Source organism: Rhinopithecus bieti, unplaced genomic scaffold (genome assembly GCF_001698545.2).
Source record: "Rhinopithecus bieti isolate Rb0 unplaced genomic scaffold, ASM169854v2 scaffold_3040, whole genome shotgun sequence".
Classification (NCBI taxonomy): Eukaryota; Metazoa; Chordata; class Mammalia; order Primates; family Cercopithecidae; genus Rhinopithecus; species Rhinopithecus bieti.
In genome coordinates, this window is record NW_016804657.1 from 7,917,568 (window position 1) to 7,933,453 (window position 15,886).

At 36.3% G+C, this 15,886-nt stretch overlaps 1 protein-coding gene across 1 annotated transcript in view; it reads left to right on the forward strand.

Moving 5' to 3' along the window:
- The window catches only part of MAN1A2 (mannosidase alpha class 1A member 2), a 175,571-nt gene that overhangs the window by 78,768 nt on the left and 80,917 nt on the right, over positions 1 to 15,886 (forward strand). Inside the window, exon 7 of the mRNA XM_017869826.1 lies at positions 15,078 to 15,201. Coding sequence (XP_017725315.1) covers positions 15,078 to 15,201 — 124 coding nt within the window. The remainder of the gene's footprint in view (positions 1 to 15,077; positions 15,202 to 15,886) is intronic.

Below are 15,886 nucleotides of genomic sequence, written 5' to 3' on the forward strand. Positions count from 1 at the left end.
ATTTTCAAATGTTAAATCAACCTTGAATTTCTTAGATATTCCTTGGCCAAAATGTATCCTTTTAATATTTTGCTGTATTTTATTTCCTAATACCTTTTGAAATTATATGATGGATATTGGTAGGAATTTTATTTTTGGAATGCCTTTGTCAAATTTTGGTGTGAGTTACCCTCTTTAAATGAGGTATTATTAAATTATTAAAATCGTTTTTTTCAGAAGTAATTCGTGGAGTGCTGTAGTTACTTCTTTCTTAACTGTTTGATAGATAGACCTAAGTACAACTACCTGGGCCAGAAATTTTCTTTGTTGGAAAGTTTTTAATCACAAAATTTGTGTGTGTGTGTGTTTGGAGGGGGCTGGTTTGGAGACAAGGTCTTACTCTTTTGTACAGGCTGGAGTACAATGGCACAATCACAGCTCACTGCAGCCTTGACCTGCTGGGCTTAAGTGATCCCCCCATCTTAACCTCTCTAGTAGCTGAGACTACAGGTGTGTGCCACCACACACAGTTAGTTTTATTTATTTTTGTAGAGATGGGGTCTCACTGTCTTGTTCAGTCTGGTCTCAAACTGCTGAGCTCAAGTGATCCTCCCTCCTTGGCCTCCCAAGGTGCTAGGATTACAGGTGTGAGCCACTGCACGCTGCCCAAATTTTCATGTGTGTGTGTTTGTGTAAATTTATATGTATACGTATATATGAAAATTTATATATACTTTATATAATATATATAAGGTATATATAAACATATATATCTTATATTCAGATTTTGTTTTATTTTGTGTCAGTTTTAGTTAATTTTAAAGAAATTTCTTTATTTCACTTAAATTAGAAAATTTGGTGTAAAGTTGTTCCTGTGTTACTTTCTTTTTTACTTTTCATCTTTGTAGATTCTGTAGCAACAACTACTTTCATTCCTGATTCTAGTAATTTGTATTCTTTCTTTTCTCTTTACTAGTTCACTGAGGCATTTGTCAAATTTGTTAATCATTTCAAAAAAGTACTTCTGTTTTTGTTAATTTTACTTGTTTTGGTTTTTTTACTTTGTTTTACTTGTTTTGCTCTTTTTCTGGCTTCTTACATTGGAACTGTAGGTTGTATCTTTCTACACCGATCTTATACCTTTCTCTCTTTTCCTGCCATAAACTACTGTTTTTCTATAGAGCTATAAATTTCCCTCCAAGGACTGCTTTAGCTACATTCTAGAAATTTTGATATTTTTTTTTGTTATTATTCAGTTCAAAATAGTTTCTCATTTTCCTGTAGAACTTTTCCTTTGATGCATTAGTTTTGTTATAATTGTGTGGTTCAATTGCCAAATTTTAGGTAGTTTCTTAGATATCTTATTGTTTTCATTTCTAATTTAATTTCATTGTGGTCATAAAAATTACTCTACAATTTGAATCCTTTCAAATTTATTACAACTTGTTTATAGCTCAGCACATAGTCTTTCTTGGTAAATACACTTGATAAGAATGTGTATTCTGCAGTTGTTGGGTGTAACATTTCGTATATATCAGTTAGGTTAAGGTGGTTAGTGGTGTTTAGATCATGTGTATCTTTCCTGATTTTTTGGTATAAATTGTTTTATGCGTTCCTGAAATGAAGTGTTAAACTGTCCCAAGTATGATTGTGGAATTGTCTCTTCTCTATTTCTGTCAATTTTTTGCTTCATGCATTTTGATGAAGCTTTACTCTCAAGTACTTAGACATTTATTATATGTTTTCCGATGACTTGAGCCATTTGTTATTCCAGTGTGTCTTCATCTCTGGTAATGCTTTTGTCTTGAAGTTTATCAGATATTAATGTAGCTGCTCTACCTTATGCTTACTGTTGTCATGGTTTATCTTTTTTCCATTTATTTTCAGCTTCACTGTATTAACTATAGTGCTGCTTTTGGAGACAGCATATAGTTTGGATCATAATCCAAATTTTGTTATTCAGTCTGACAATATTGACATTTTACATCATTTAGCAATAAGTCTAGAAAAATATTTTGTATCAACACTTTGTATATATTTATCTCATTGTTTTTAAGAGCTTCATAATATAATGCTTAGGAAAATATTGACTTAATTCTGTATCAGTGAACTAATAGATTATTTCTAGATTTTAATACTATCAAAAAATATTGGATGAAGTATCCTGCATATGTTGGAAATGGTGTGTGTGTGTGTGTGTGTGTGTACATATACATGTGTTGGTATGACTTTGGCAGAAATAGTGGATCAAAGAATTATGTACATTTTTTTTTCTGTTGTTAGGTACTGTGTTCTAGAGAGGATATGCCAGTTGACATTTCCTTAATAAGTATGTGAGAATGTGAGAATGACTCTTACCTAACCTTTTGAAAATATGGTTTACTTTTACTTATCAGATAGGCAAATATAAAATCATGTTTCAATGTTTGTTTTATTAATTTTTGAGTGAGATTGAGTTTATTTTATTCACTCAATGGATAGCTTTTTTATGTCCTTTGTTTGTTTTTTATTGGCTATTTTAAAAAAAATCAGTCCTTAAGATATTTTTGTATATTAGCTAGATTAGTACTTTGTCATGTAAATTGCAAAATTTTTTTTTGCTATTAATAGCATAGTTTGAAGTGGAGTAATGTGATGCCTCCAGCTTTGTTCTTTTTGCCTAGGAATGTCCTGGCTATCTGAGCTCTTTTTTGTTTCCATATGAATTTTAAAATAGTTTTTTCTAATTCTGTGAAGAATGTGAGTGTTTAATGGAAATAGCATTGAATCTATAAATTGTTTTGGACAGTATGGTCATTTTCACGATATTAATTCTTTCTATCCATAAGCATGGAATGTTTTCCCATCTGCTCGTGTCCTCTCTGAGTTCCTGGAGCAGTAGCTTGTAGTTCTCCTTGAAGAGGCCCTTCACTTCCCTTGTTAGCTGTATTCCTGAATATTTTTTGCGGCAGTTCTGAATGGGAGCTCATTCATGATTTGGCTCTCTGCTTGTCTGAATATGTTTAAAAGAAAACTGAACATGTTTTAAAGAAAGAAAATTCAGATATCCAACAATAAACTTTTATAATATCCGTAATCCAATGCAAAATTACTTTACTTTATGGTATGCAAAGAAGCAGCAGAAAAATGTAGCCAATTATTCTGTAGCCCAGAGAAAAATCTGTTCATAGAAACAGACATGGAAGTAACAGAGGTGATGAAGATAGCCGTAAAGGACTTTAAATAGCTATTGTAAGTGTGCTTGAGGATTTAAAGGCAAATGTGAAGAATGAGAAGAGATTTTAAAAAGGACCAAAGTGGAACTTCTAAAGGTGAGAAATATATGAAATAAAAAATTTACTTGACAAACTTAAAGGCAGATTTGACACTGCATCAGAAAAGATCAGTAAGCTTGAAGACAAAACAGTAGAAACCACCTAAACTGAAGCACAGAAATAGAAATAAAAAGCTAGAGTATGGAGAGAAGCATATCCAGTTACCTATGGGGCAGTGTCAGATGGTTTAACATACCTGTAATGGAGTGATGGGAGTGGCAAATTTGGGAGTGGGAGGAGTGGCTGAAAAACTACAGGCATGAATTATTCTATTGTGCTTCACTTAATTGTTCTTTGCAGATATTGCTTTTTTCCTTTTTATTTTTATTTTTTAACAAATTGATGATTTGTGTCAACCGTGTGTTGAGCAAGTCTGTCAGTGCCATTTTTCCAACAGCATATATCACATTTTGATAATTGTCACAATAGTTTAAAGCTTTTCATTATTATTACATCTATTATAGTTATCTGTGATCAGTGATCTTTCTTGTTACTCTAGTAATTATATAGGGCACCATGAACAAGCAGTCATAGATGATGGCAAACTTAATCGCTAAATGTTGTCTCTGCTCTGACTGCTCCACAGATTTCATTCTTCCTTCTCTCTCCTTCTCCTTGGGCTTCCCTACTCCCTGAGACAGAACAATGCCAATAAATAACCTTTCAATGGCCTTGATGTATTCAAGAGACAAGAAGAATAGCATGTCTCTCACTTTAAATAAAAAGTTAGAAATAGGCTGGGTGCAGTGGCTCACACCTGTAATCCCAGCACTTTGGGAGGCTGAGGCGTGCAGATTGCTTGAGCCTAGGAGTTCGAGACCAGCCTGAGCAACATAGTGAGACCCTGCCTCTACAAAAAATACAAACATTAGCTGAGCATGGTGGTGTGTGCCTGTAGTCTCAGTTACTTGAGAAGCTAAGGTGGGAGGATTACTTGAGCCCAGGAGGCAGAGCTTGCAGTGAGCTGAGATCCTGCTACTGCACTCCAGCCTGGGTGACAGAGCCAGCCCCTGTCTCAAAAGAAAAAAAAAAAAAAAAAAGCTAGAAATAATTAAGCTTAGTGAGAAAGTCATGTCAAAAGCTAGGCCTCTGGTGCCAGTCAGCCAAGGTGTGAATGCAAAGGAAGAGTTCTTGAAGGAAATTAACAATGCTATGCCAGTGAAACACACGAATGATGAGAATGTGAAATAGCCATATTGCTGACATGGAGAAAGTTTGAGTGGTCTGTGTAGAAGATGAACCCAGCTATAACATTCTTTTAAGCCAAAGCCTAATGCAGAGCAAGGCCGTAAGTCTTTTCACTTCTGTGAATGCTAAGAGAGGTGAGGAAGCTGCAGGAGAAAAGTTTGAGGCTTAGAGATTGATTCACTAGGTTTAAGGAAGGAATCTGCCTCCAGAATATAAAGGTGACAGGTGAAGCAACAGTACCAGTAGAGTGGGACATTGCTGAAAAGATGCCTAAAAATGTGGAACAACTTTGGAACTGGGTAACAGGCAGAGGTTGGAGAAGACGAAGACAGGAAAATGTGAGAAAGTTTGGAAATTTCTTGAGACTTGTTGAATGGCTTTACTTAAAATGCTGATAGTGATATAGACAATAAAGTCCAGGCTGAGGTGGTCTCAGGTGGAAATGAGGAACTTCTTGGGAAACGGAGCAAAGGTGACTCTTGTTATGTTTTAGCAAAGAGACTGGTGGCATTTTGCTCCTGCCCTAGGGATGTGTGGAGCTTTGAACTTGAGAGAGATGATCTAGGGTATCTCGCCGAAGAAATTTCTAAGCAGCAAAGCATTCAAGAGGTGTCTTGGGTACTGTTAAAGGCATTCAGTTTTATAAGGGAAGCAGAGCATAGAAGTTCAGAAAAGTTGTAGCCTGACAATGTGATAGGAAAGAAAAGCCCATTTTCTGAGGAGAAATTCAAGTCTGCTGCAGAAATTTGCATAAGTAACAGGGAGCCAAATGTTAATCCCCAAGACAATGGGGAAAATGTCTCCAGGGCATGTCAGAGGTCTTCATGGTAGCCCCACCCATCACAGGCCCAGGGCCTAGAAGGAAAAAGTGGTTTCATGGGCTGGGCCCAGGGTCCCCTTGTGTGCAGCCTAGGGACTTGGTGCCCTGCATCCCAGCCTCTCTAGCTGTGGCTGAAAGGGGCCAACCTAAAGCTCGGCCTATGGCTTCAGAGGGTGCAAACCTCAAGCTTTGGCAGCTTCCATGTGGTGGTGAGCCTGCCAATACACAGAAGTCGAGAATTGGGGTTTGGGAACCTCCACCTAGATTTCAGAGGATGTATGGAAATGCCTGGATGTCCAGGTAGAAGTTTGCTGCAGGGACAGGGCTCTCTGTCTTGGAGAACCTCTGCTAGGGCAGTACTGAAGGGAAATGTGGAATTGGAGCCCCAACACAGAGTACCTGCTGGGGCACCACCTAGTGGAGCTGTGAGAAGAGGGCAACCATCCTCCAGACCCCAAAATGGTGGATCCACCAACAGCTTGCACCATGCATTTGGAAAAGCTGTACTCAATGCCAGCTGGTTCAAGCACCCAGGAGGTTGGGCTATACCCTGCAGAGCCATAGGGACAGAGCTGCCCAAGGCTGTGTGAATCCTCCTCTTGCATCAGTGTGACCTGAATGTGAGACATGGAGTCAAAGGAGATCATTTTGGAGGTTTAAGACTTGACTGACCTACTGGATTTCAGACTTGCATGGGGCCTGTAGTCCTTTATTTTGGCAGTTTCTCCTATTTGGAATGGCTGTATTTACCTAATACCTGTACACCCATTGCATCTATAAAGTAACTAACTTGATTTTGACTTTACAGGCATGTAGGCAGAGGGGACTTGGCTTGTCTCAGATGAGACTTTGGATGGTGGACTTTTGAGTTAATGCTGAAATAAGACTTTGGGGGACTGTTGGGAAGGCATGATTGGTTTTGAAATGTGAGGACATGAGATTTGGGAGGGGCCAGGGGCCGAAGGATACAGTTTGGTTGTGTCCCCACCCAAATCTCATCTTGAATTCTCATGTGTTGTGGGAGGGACTCAGCAGGAGGTAATTGAATCATGCTGTTCTCGTGATAGTGAATAAGTCTCACGAGATCTGATGGTTTTAAAAAGGGGAGTTTATTTGCACAAGCTCTCTTCTCTTGTCTGCCACCATGTGAGGTGTGCCTTTCACATTCCACCATGATTGTGAGGCCTCCCCTGCCACGTGGAACTGTAAGGCCATTAAACCTCTTTCTTTTGTAAATTGCCCAGTCTCAGGTATGTCTTTATCAGCAGTGTGAAAATGGACTAATGCAGTGTGATGGCGCACACCTGTAGCCCCAGCTACTTGGGAAGCTAAGGTAGGAGGACTGCGTGAGTTCAGGAGGCAGAGCTTGCAGTAAGCTGAAATCGTGCCACTGCACTCCAGCCTGGGGGACAGAACCAGATCCTGTTTCAAAAAACAAAACAAAACAAAAAACAAAACCCAGCCAGGTGCAGTGGCTCACACTTGTAATCCCAGCAGTTTGGGAGGCTGAGGAAGGCGGATCACCTGAGGTCAGGAGTTTGAGACCAGCCTGGCCAATGTGGTGAAACCCCATCTCTACTAAAAATACAGAAATTAGCTGGGTGTGGCGATGCATGCCTGTAATCCCTGCTACTTGGGAGGCTGAGGCAGGAGAATTGCTTGAACCTGGGAGACGGAGGTTGCAGTGAGCCAAGATCACGCCACTGCTCTCCAGCCTGGGCGACAAGAGCAAGACTCTGTCTCAAAACAAAAAAGTTGGAAATAATTAAGCTTAGTGAGGAAGGCATGCCAAAAACTAGGCCTCTCATGCCAAACAGTCAGCCAGGTTGTGAATGCAAAGGTAGAGTTCTTGAAGGAAATTAACAGTGCTGTGCCACTGAACACATGAATGATGAGAAAGTGAAATAGCTATATTGCCAACATGGAGGAAGTTTGAGTGGTCTGCATAGAAGATGAAACAGTTACAACATTCTCTTAAGCCAAAGTCTAACGCAGAGCGAGGCCCTAACTCTCTTCACTTCTCTGAATGCTGAGAGGTGAGGAAACTGCAGAAGAGTTTGAGGTTTACAGAAGTTGGTTCATAAAGTTTAATGAAGGAAGCTGTATCCGTACCATAAAGGTGACACGTGAAGCAGTAAGTGCTGATGTAGAAATTGCAGCAGGTGATCCAGAAGATCTAGCTAAGGTAATTGATGAAGGTGACTACACTAAACAACAAATTTTCAATGTAGATGAAACAAGTTTCTACTGGAAGATGATGCCATCTCATAGTTAAAGAGAAATCAATGCTTGGCTTTCAAGGACAGGCTGACTCCTGTTGGGGACTAATACAGCTGATGATTTTAAGTTGAAGCTAGTTCGTGTTTACCATTCTGAAAATCCTAGGGCCTTTAAGAATTTTGCTACATCTACTACCTGTGGGGTCTGTAAGTAGAACGACAAAGTTCAGATGAGAGCACATCCGTTGATGGCAGAGTTTAAGCCCACTGTTGAGACCTACTGCTAAGCAAGAAAGATCTCTTTCAAAATATTACTGCTCATTGACAGTGTACCTGGTCACCTATTTTCTACAGTGAACATGCCCAAGATTAATGTTGTTTTCATGCTTTCCAACATCCATTCAGCAGCCGATGGGTCAAGGAGTGATTAAGACTCTCAAGTCTTATTATTTAAGGATTGCATTTTGTAAGGCTATAGCTGCCATAGATAGTGATTCCTGCGAGAGATCTCAGCAAAGGAAATGGAAAACCTTCTAGAAAGGAGTCACTATTCTACATGCCATTAAGAACATTTGTGATTCATGAGAGGAAGTCGAAGTATCAAACAGGAGTTTGGAAGAATTTGATTCCAGTCCTCATGGGTGATTTTGAGGGGTTCAAACTGAAGTGGAGGAAGTAACTGTAGATGTGGTGGAAATAGGAAGAGAACTAGAATTAGAAGTGGAGCCTGAAGATGGGACCGAATTATTGTAGTCTTATGATAAGACTTGAACGGATGAGGAGTTGCTTCTTACAGATGAGCAAAGAAAGTGGTCTTGAGATAGAATCTACTCTTGGTGAAGATGCTATGAAACATTGTCAAAATGACAATAAGGATTTAGAATACTATGTAAACTTAGTTGATAAAGCAGTGTCAGGATATGAGAGTGGACTCCAAGTTTGAAAGAATTTTTGCTGTGGACAAAATGCTGTCAAACAGCATCACATGCTACAGAGAGATCTTTTGTCTTACACAGAACTGAAACAGGAAGAATCAAATCAATACAGCAGACTTTATTGTTGTCTTCATTTTAAGACATTGACCCAGCCACCCCAGCCTTCAGCAGCCACCACCCTGATGAGTCAGCAACCATCATTATCAAGGCAAGACCCTCCACCAGCAAAAAAGAGTATGACTTGCTGAAAGCCTCAGATGATCATTTGCATTTTAGCAATAAAGTATTTTCAAATTAAGATATGAACATTATTTCGACATAATGCTGTTGCACACTTAAAAGGGTACAGTATAATGTAAATATAACTTGTATATATACTGGGATATGAAAAAGTTTGTGTGACTCATTTTGTTGCAATATTTGCTTTATGGAAGTAGTCTGTAACCAGGCCCATAATATCTCTGAGATATGCCTGTTTTTAAAGAAGTAATGTCTAGAAATTTATCAGATTTGTTAAACAGCTGTAAATTCACAGATTTCAACATTTGATGGAACCCAGCAGGATAAATATAAAGAAACATGATGCCTGAAAATCTGTGACTAGAAAAAGAAAAGTTTTAAACAGCCAGAGAAGAAAGACATTTACACTGTGGAACCAAAATAGAAATACTTCCTTCTTATCTTAAGTAATACAGTCCAGAAAACAATTGAATCATCTTGAAACTGTTGGAAGAAAAAAGTCGATCTTGAATTCTATAGCCACTGAAAGTATTCTTTAAAAACATAGGTGAAAGTAAGACATCTTCAGGCAAATAAAATTTATTTATTGCCAACAGACCTGTATTGCTAGAAATTTTAAGGAACTTTCTAATGACACCAGATGGAAAAGCAGATTTACACGAAGAAGGGAAGGGCACTGGAAACAGTAAATATTTGAGTAAATGTAAAATGCTTATTTTTTTCTGTTTTGGTCTTTGTTTAAAGCAAAAATAATAACCTGCATAGTGGAGCCTATAATATACATAGAAGAAAAATTTGTTACCACAGTTACATAGAGGATAGTATAGAAATGTGAAGCCCTTACATTATATGTGAGGTGATACAATACATAAAGGTCTACTGTGGGAAGGTTAATGGTTTATGTTGTAATGCCTAGAGGAGTCATAAAAAAATAAGCCAGTAAAGAAAGTGGAATACTAAAAACTACTCAATCCAAATGAAGGCATGAATGGAGAACGAAACAACTACTGGGAAAAATAGACAATGAAAAGGCAAGATAGTAAACTTAGGTTGGTAGGATGTAAAATGGTAGAGAAACTTTGGAAAACAGTTTGACTGTTTTTCAAATATTTATCATATCAACAGGTATATAGATAAATAGTTATCATATTCATGCAATGGAATACCACTTAGCCATAAAAAGAATCTTAACTGCTGAGACACAGCAATATGGGTGAATCTCAAAGACATGTTGAGTGAAAGAACCAAACACAGGAGCATATACTGTATCATGTTTACATGAAATTTTAGAACATGCAAGACTAATCAGTAGTGAGAGGAAGCAGATTGAGAGTTGTTTGAGACTTGGTAGGGAAGTGTGTGCGTTGATTGCAAAAGGGATAAGGACATGTTTTGGAAGGATCGACTTGGTTTGCATACCAATCTTTGTTTTCATTTGTCATAACCCCATTGAATGGTGCACCTGAAAGGATGCATTTTTGTATGTAAATTATACGTCAATATATAGTTAAAAGAAAAATAAACCAGATCCTATGCTTGGCTGAGGGGCTGTGTAGTAACAAAAAATAACATTACCTTATAATTGAAGGACAATTTTAACTTTGAAAACATATTTAAAAAAAAGTTTGTAAAAATACAGAATTAAAGTTAGAAGACACCAATGAGTATGTAAAATGTAATAGACAACTCATATTAAGCTTATGTAGGCATACAGTTTTCCAAAAGGATAGATGAGAATGTGTTAACAGATTGCTTTGGGACTGAGAGTGATTGGAAGAGGTAGAGGGCTTAGAGAGAGACATTTTTTTTTTTTTTTTTACTTTATGCTTTTCAGTGCCATTTAACATTTTAAATTGTGAGTATATTACATATCCCCTCAAATTAAATGAAAATGTAACAAAATCAGACTTCATTTAAAATAAAATTAAAGTTGTTATATTCATCTGCTGTCAAGGAAGTTTTTTACTTAAAAAATTTTAAAGCATCTGCTATAATAAAAGGTGAGAAGAAAGCCATTCTTACATTTCAGCTTTACTTGTAGACTAGTATATTATCTGTCAAAAGCCCTTAAAGCAATTCAACCTTCGTTAATGTACCCGAAGAAATTGGATGTATGGACTAAGGAAGACGTCTACAAAATGTTTATCACAGCGTATTTCACAAAATCATAAGTACAGGTCGAACGTTCAAGAGTAAGGTCATTTGTTAAGCAAATTTGGTAGTCCATGAGGTAAAATAATATGTTGCCACATAAATGATGTCATACATAAAATATTTACATTATATTAAAAATATAAGCCAGATTATGGCATCATATAATGAGAATGACCATACAGTGTATTATTCATAAGAGTACAATTTCAGAATGAATGGGGGAGCTGAAATAATTAAAACTATTTAATTTTCAGAGTATTTAATCACTGACAAATTGGTTTTATTTTATTGGGTATCCTGTAAAATAATTCTGCTATAAACCTGTATTCTAAAATGAAATTATTAAAAACATACATTCTTGTGTATTTATCTAAATTTGAAATTATTGGCACTTTCAATTGACTCTTGCATGCTTTTATTAGAGAAGGTATTCTCCCTACAGTTGCTCAGAGCAAATTCTGCTTAATTGCAGGATATTCTCAATTCTAAATTTTTGCATATTAAAACATTTAAATATTTCAGACCAGATATTGTTACAAATGCCATTCTTTTGCTTTCATTCAGAATACCTTCCACAAATCTGAGATATTTTTACGTTGACTTTTATTTGTAATTATTTTAAATAATCTTCCAGTTTAGATGACACAGAATCGTATAACTTCTCAATTTCATTCCATTGAAGTATACAATATAAATAAATCTAATTGAAAATAGGAGCTCCATCAAACCATTATTCCTACAAATGAAGATACTTCAACTTCAGCTTACACATTGAATGCTTTAATTTCTTTAGTTCATTCCTTGCTTTTGTTGGAATGCATTTCAGTATCAGCCTGTTTGCAAGCTTTGTTTCCAATAACTGCAGTTTCCTGGAAGCTTTACTCCATTCTTTCAATACATCGATTAAATATATTCAGCTGACTTTGAACAAAATGCAAATCAAAATATAGAAGACTCATTATCAGAACAATTTAATATGATTGTAGAATGCTTAGGTTGATTTACTGTCAAGAGTTTACCAAACATTTTTAGAGTCTTTCCTTTTGCTGGTGGTCAGGTAAGAGAAGCATCATATGTTTTGCTTGCTTGTTTTTGTTTTTGGTATTCCTTGCAAATTTTTTGTTACTCAGGTTCTCTGAGTATATATATAAATTTCAGTATCCAGACCTTTTACTTTGACCAGTTGAAAAAAACAAAACATTTGCATGAAATTATGATCCGGTTATTTTTTGGCAGCTCATCATCATTTTATAGTTGGAATTTTTTTGTCCTCAGCAGCATTGTATCTCGTTCTTAGGAATTTTCTTATTTTTCTGAGTTGCTAGGATATATGTAAGTATCAAGTTTAATATTTTAGATTCTTCCTGTGACACGATGTAAAAAATGTAAAAACCTTGTTTACAATTTAGTATTTTGAAAAGTGTTCCTTTTGACTTTTGGCTGGAAGTTCTTTTATAGAGAATGGCAAACTGTTGGACTTCGTAAGTTTTGTTTTTATAGTTGACCACACTGTAATTCATCCACTATGCTGAAACCTAGTTAATCTTTCTAAATGGTACCTTAAAGTTATTCGTGACTTTCCATCACACTTAACGACTAAAATTTTACCATGGCCTACAAAATTATTACATAGTCCAGATTATACCTTGCTTTTTAACCTCATCCTAAGTCATTCACTTCCCCTTGCTTTCTGAACTCTGGCCAAATTAGCCTCCTTCCTTTCCCTCAAGGCCATTACATTTGCTGTTTCCCTTACTGGGAATTCTGTTTTTCCAGATCTTTTAATTACTGGCTCCTCATCATTCAGGTCTCAGTTCAAATCACATCATTTTAGAAACATTTTCTCTGAACATAATATGTAAAGAGCCTTTTTTCTAATTCACTCTCTATCCCTAGTACTCAACATTCTATTTTTCCTTTTTAATTTTCTTCATAGCAACTATTGCTGTTTAAAATGATCTTATTTATTGTAGAAGCAGGAATAGTATATGTCAGGTTCACCACTCTCTCACAGCATAGTAAACACTTGCATTTGTGAAATGAATGTCTCATGTAGTTACTATATCCATATTTATTCTCTGATTCTCACTTCTAGCTATAAAATATCTTAGTGGTATTTGCCTTCCATGTTTTCAGACAATTTAAAAATAGCACCAAACAAGGAACTTTAAGCAAGGTTGTGATATGTTCTTACATTTATTTTAATGTTTTCTAAACACAAATAAAATATAAGATGTGGAATTGACAGAATACAAGTGAAGATAAGATGAGAAAAAATATGTATAAATATATATATTTTTTGAGACGGAGTTTCGCTCTTCTTGCCCAAGCTAGAGTGCAATGGCGCAATCTCAGCTCATGGCAACCTCCGCCTTCCGGGTTCAAACGATTCTCCTGCTTCAGCTTCCCGAGTAGCTGTGATTATAGGCGCCTGCCACCATGCCCAGCTAATTTTTTTGTATTTTTGGTAGAAATGGGGTTTCACCCTGTTAGTCAGGCTGGTCTTGAAATCAGGTGATCTGCCTGCCTCGGCCTCCCAAAGTGCTGGGATTACTGGCGTGAGCCACCCCACCTGGCAAAAATATCTATACTTCTCCCTTTAGATCCTAGAGAATGGTCTAGAGTTCTTGTAGGAATAATCTAGGAACTCTGCTGCTTGAACAATCTAGACTTCCAGTTCCAACCATGAAATACCTTTTATCAGACTACCCTCCTACCAAAAGCAGTCATGAAAGCTAGACAAAATATGTAAAACCAAATGATTTGAAGACACTGAAATGCAATTAACTCAGGTAGAACTTGAGGGGCTATGATCCTAAGGTCATCGCCATGTAAACATTGGCTTTTTCCCTGAGGATATGTTCTAAATCATGTTCAGAGCAATAGAGGCCATATCTAAAGTGGCAGTCATTTCGGGCAGAGGAGACAATGGTCAGGCCCTGGAGCTGCTAAAATGACTGAAACATAGGGACAAAATCTCATATGGGAAGAAATTGCAGAGGAAAAGCCCAAAATTTATGGACAAATTTCCCTCAAGTCATTGGTGATTCTATAACCACATATATAGGGCAAACAAGACTCAAAGAAACCCAGCAGAAAATAGCAGAAGGAAATTAAAGGGCTAAGGAGAAAATTTAACAGCCACATGATAGTGGGGAAACAGGTTAGGCTCCTTAGGTGCCCTTGGTAAATACCCCTGGCTTCCAACTGAAATTCCCAGGTCCATTTCTGGAAGTTGGGGTAAAAACAGAAATGGACTGTCTTTAACAAAGCCTAAAACACAATATAGTCTGCGTTTACTCAGTCTGTGTTTAGAAGAAATTTAACCTTTTTAGAAGATAATGTAATTCAAAGCTTCTACAATTTTCATTTATGTAGTCTGGCTTCAAATAAAAAATTACTGAATAGGTTAAAAAAAGAAAATGCAAGAGCATATTCTAGAGATTATATCTGCACAAATGAAATGTTTATGAGATTATTCACTGAAAAATGTTCATGATAGCAAAATATTGGAAATAGCCCAAGGAACCATCATTAGGGAATTTATTAGACAAATTGTGTATGTTTATATAATATATTAATTTTCACACAGACACTATCATCATTTGGTGCAAACCAGTTCTTTATTGTATGATGCTGTCCCAATCATTTGCTACAGGGCAGTTTATAACTTTGGACCTGGCACAATAAGTGGAGGTTGCACATTAAAGTTTTGAGACAACTCAAAATGCTCCCACACATTTTCATGTGCCTCTAGGGTGGGGCATTCCACTTGAGAATCATTAATATTATGGAATTCTGTACAACTGTAAAAAAAAAAAACAAACTGAGAAAACTGTTTGTGAACTGATATGGAAAGACCACCAACTTGCTATGTTTTGTTTAAGAAAGGAGGACAGTGAGAATATATATTTGGATTGCCTATATTTGCATAAAACATTCTGTAGTAATACGCAAGAAAGCAATGAAAGTGATTTTCTTTGGGTCCTGGTGAGGTGACTGGAGATGAGAATGGGTGAAATATATTTACTGGATTTTAAAATACTGTTTTAATTTTAGAACATGGATTTATTACCTATTTAAATTTTAATGCTATTTTAGATATAAATAAGCTATTGTGTCAGATATAATAATTTCTAAGTGATCTATTTAAAATTTACATATTCATTAAACAACTGTTTTGGTCTTTTCCCAATCCTGTCTCCTTTTACTTTTCCTTTTCATTCAGTGGAGTAGGGCGAAACTGGGGCTGGGCATCTGCAGGTAGCAGCATTCTGGCTGAATTTGGTACACTACATATGGAGTTCATGCACCTCAGCTACTTGACAGGGGACCTGATTTACTACAAAAAGGTTTGTTTTCTTGCCTTCTTTTCTTTGTTTGTTATAAAGAGTCCTTCAAGATTGGCCCAAAGATTTGATTAATGCTTAAAATGTTTGCCTTTCTAGATATATGTTTATTAGGGCTTTAGCCTTTATTTTTTCTTTTGAAGTTACTCAAAGAAATGTCCTTTCTATTTAGGACATATTTAAAATATTTATTGTTATTTGAGAAGTTATAACCACTATTACATTTTTTTTAAAAGTTTCATTGCTATTTTTATGCAGCATTGTGCTGCAGTACCTAGCCAGCCTGGTAAGACAAGAAAGACAATATGTTTTGTCTTTGTCCACATGTTTAAGAACTGAAAAGGAAGAAAGAAAATAGTAGTTATTCACAGATTACGTGATTATTGACCTATTACTAGAAACAAGAGTTTAATAGGTTTTTTAAATAGATGATCAATATGGATGTTAAAAATCAGTAGTATTTCTCTACACCAGCTACAAAAGGCAAGAAAATGTCATTTTGCAAAAAGATACCTTATGTAATAAAACAAGAGTCTATATGTTTCCTACAAATAAATCTAACAAAAGATAAAGTTCAAATTTTTACTCAGCCATGAAAAAAGAATGAAATCCTTTCCTTTGCAGGAATATGGATGGAACTGCTGGGGGACGTTATGTTAAGTGAAATAAGCCAAGCACAGAAAGACAC